The following is a 3,582-nucleotide window of genomic DNA, read 5'->3' as shown; positions in this document are numbered from 1 at the left end:
TGAATTAAGCCAGTGGATATAGAGTAGATTAAGATTATGGCCTTGCAAAAACTGATGAAGAGAGGGGAGAGAGGGAGGGATGGAGACTAGGGGGAGCAGGGGAGTGAGGGAAGTGTAGTTGTCTTCTTGGAACTGTACTTATGGAATGCATAAAATCTGTTCTCTTTATATTAATAAAAATGTTAAATGTGAGATACTAATGACTTATGAAAAACAGACAACTCATTCAACGTAAAATTTACCAACTATAAAATGGGTTCCATTGTCTGAGAGCTATTTCAGAAAATCATTGGTCCTCCCTTCCCTCCTACACTTAGTATCTGACTCTCCCTAGTAGCTTTTTCAGAGCCCCCTTCACGTCTTTGTTCCTTAAGGTATAAATCAGAGGATTGAGCATAGGGGTAACAATAGTATAAAAAAGAGCAACAAACTTTCCCCCACTCTCAGAATAACTGTCAATGGGCTGGAGATATGTGTAGATGGCTGAGCCATAAAAAAGGGAAACCACAAGCAGGTGAGACCCACAAGTTCCAAAAGCCTTTCTCTGTGCAGCCATTGACTTGACCTTCAGCACTGCCTTAGTTATGTGTACATAGGAGACAAGAATTAGTGCTGCAGGAAAGATCAAGATTATGGCTTGGGCCACAAACATCTTTACCTCTGTTCCTTCTGTGTCTTCACAAGCTAACTTCAGGAATACAGGCATCTCACAGAAAAAAATGATTTAAGTGAAGGCCACAGAGAGGTAGGGCCATCATAAGACCTGTCTGAATCAAAGAGTTTATGAAACCTCCCAACCAGGAGACAACAGCCAATGCCTGGCAGAGATGGGGGTACATAATGGTCATGTAGTGGAGTGGACGACAGATGGCAGCATAGCGATCAAAGGCCATCACCACCAAGAGAACACTCTCCGTTGAGCCTAAGGCAAGGACAATGAAAAGCTGGGCCACACACCCTCCATAGCTGATGGTCCGGTCGGGTCCTTGAAGATTGACCAGCAGTTGAGGCACAGTGCTGGTAGTGTAGCAGAGGTCCAGGAAAGAGAGGTGGCAGAGAAAGAAGTACATGGGTGTTCGCAGTCGAATATCCAGCTGGGAGAGAGCAATGATAGTGGTGTTGCCACAAAGAGTTAGAGAGTAGAAAATAAAAATAAAGACAAAAAGGAAAACTTCCAGTTGAGGCCAATCTGAAAAGCCCACCAAAATGAAGCCCTCTCTGAAAGTGGTATTGAGACTCCCCATAGCCTTTCACACAACCAAACAGCAGAAGACAATTTAATGCCTCTTATAAAGAATATATATTAAAACTTTACCCATAGTATACTCCTTAAATCATCCATTTTATTATCTATGAGTATTTTGGTATTCACAACATTCTTTCACACTGTCTCCTATTCTTAGTCTTCTCTTATTTAGGTAGAAAGATCATTGGATTACTCCTGCTACCCATTTGTCTCATGATTTTAGTCAGGCAAGTCAGTCCTTTGACCTGATGTTTCCTTGTTTGAAAGTAACAAACACAGTCATGTGAACACTATATCTAAAAGTATAAAGTGTTACAATGTAGCACTGGTATTCTATATAGTTCCCATTTTCTCCTTTTCTTGATCTGTTAGGAAATCTGCTTCAGTACATTAGCATCCAGGAATAACAAGGTTTAGATCATAATATTAACCTCTAGGTGTTCGTCTACCACCTTCTTCTCAATGAGTATGTTCAGTGCACCATTCTTGGAATTCCCACCTAGAATCAGTAAAGGAATGAGAAGAACATATATCCATCCATACCTTTTGGGGAAGAAAAAGACAATTAGTAACAAATATATTTATTATGATGAATCATAAGTTGGCTTTGTCAAGTGATAAAGTAATTCTTCAAATCCCCAGAAGAAGCTGTTCCCTGTTCTATCCATCAACTCTCTTTCTGAAGTTTCTGTCTAGAACTTGTCACATTCATTGAAATTAGTTTACATGTTTGTTCTTCTTTGTGAGTTTCTCTAGTATAAAATACAATGAATATAAAAATAAATGCTGGTGTCTTTCTTTATGGCATGCAAAAGATACTAAATTGATGTTACTTTTGGGGGTTGGCATTGTGGCATAGTGGTTAATCCACTGCCTGTGACTCTATCATCCTATACGTGATGACAAGTCCCAGTTGCTCCACTTACAATCCAGCTCCCTGCTAATGCTCATGAGAAAGCAGTGAAAGATGGCACAAGTACTTGGGCCCCTGCACCCACATAAGAGACCTGGAAGAAACTCCCGACTCCTAGCTCCTAGCTTTGGCCTGGCCCAGCCCCAACCATTGCAGCAATTTGAGGAGGTAACCAGCAGATGGAAGATTCTCTCTCTCTCTCTCTCTCTCTCTCTCTCTTTCTCTCCCTTCACTCTGTGTATCTCTCTGGCTTTCAAATAAAATATTTTAAAAAGAAATCTAATTAGTAATAATTAATATAAATGTTAGAACCCTAATCCCAATGGAATTCAACATGATGAAATAAGAAATCATAAAAATGAATGTTTTCCACATAGATAAACACCAAAAGGAAAACCTGAACTTAGTTTCAAAACATCAGTTTGACAAATACAGAATGCAGGACACCAAACTAACAACCTGACAGCCATTTGCTGTAAAACAAGAAAACAAAAATAATCTGGAGATGCAATGACCAAACACTCAACACGAGGAAACAGAGCTTATGTGTCTGCTAAATGTTACCAGGTTCAAGCTCAGAGTACATAAAATTCAATACAGTAGCTGTCCTGTGTAGTTTGGGGGAAAAATCTAAAACTAATTTCCTCTTAACTCTTTGCACTATCCAATTCATGACTTCTCTATACAGAATATCACTCTTTAATTGAACTTTAATGAAACCTTAGACTCATTTCCTAATAGATAGTTTTTGACCTCTTATTTTCCTCATCTCTCAGTTCTCTATTTCCATCTTTATGTGATTTTTTTCTTCTTGAATTCCTTGAGCTATAAAGTCAATAATTTTCTTACTGGTACCCTTAACTTATTGTTCTGTTCCCTGCATCCAGTTCTGGGACAATCCAATGCTTTGTCCCCATAAATAATAAAGATCAATACTGAACTATCTTCTTCACATTTACAATTTTAGTGCCTAGAACAATTAATGACACAAAAATTGTTGAATAATTAAGACACTGTTGCTTGTAGGAACTCACCTGCATCAATTTTTTAACAGATCTTTATAAAGGTATGGTATGTCACTGCAGTTTCAGGCCATTTAGAAAATAAAATATGGATGTATTTCTGATTCTGTGGAGTCTGGTGCCTTTTATCTGGATTTTAGTGTTTCAGGAAAGTTCCAATATGTATACAGACTCTGTGAAATTGTTTTTTATTCCTGCTGCATAATATTAATTTTCTTCAGCCTAACCAAGACCTTGACACCTGTCTTCCCACTTGTGAATCTTTTCTTGAGGAATATATCCCACTTTGTAATGCTGGTCTTGTTGAGAATGGGCTGATCTCCAGAACTATAATATTTGTATCCACCTGAATTATCACATAAAACTCCACTAAGATTGGTGCCAGTGACTGCATTTGTTCA

General features: G+C 38.4%; 1 protein-coding gene across 1 annotated transcript; it reads right to left on the bottom strand.

Annotated features, from left to right (window-relative positions):
* Nucleotides 1-223: 223 nt before the first annotated feature.
* Nucleotides 224-1,487, bottom strand: LOC133774174 (olfactory receptor 2Y1-like). Its single transcript, XM_062211806.1, is given in 2 exon segments — nt 224-718; nt 720-1,487. Coding segments are annotated over 2 exon segments (930 nt in total). The 5' UTR covers nt 1,245-1,487; the 3' UTR covers nt 224-313.
* Between the last annotated feature and the right edge of the window lie 2,095 nt (nt 1,488-3,582).

Source organism: Lepus europaeus, chromosome 15 (genome assembly GCF_033115175.1).
Source record: "Lepus europaeus isolate LE1 chromosome 15, mLepTim1.pri, whole genome shotgun sequence".
NCBI classification, from domain to species: domain Eukaryota; kingdom Metazoa; phylum Chordata; class Mammalia; order Lagomorpha; family Leporidae; genus Lepus; species Lepus europaeus.
The sequence above is the reverse complement of the archived record's forward strand: the minus strand, read 5'-3'. Positions and strand labels throughout refer to the sequence as shown.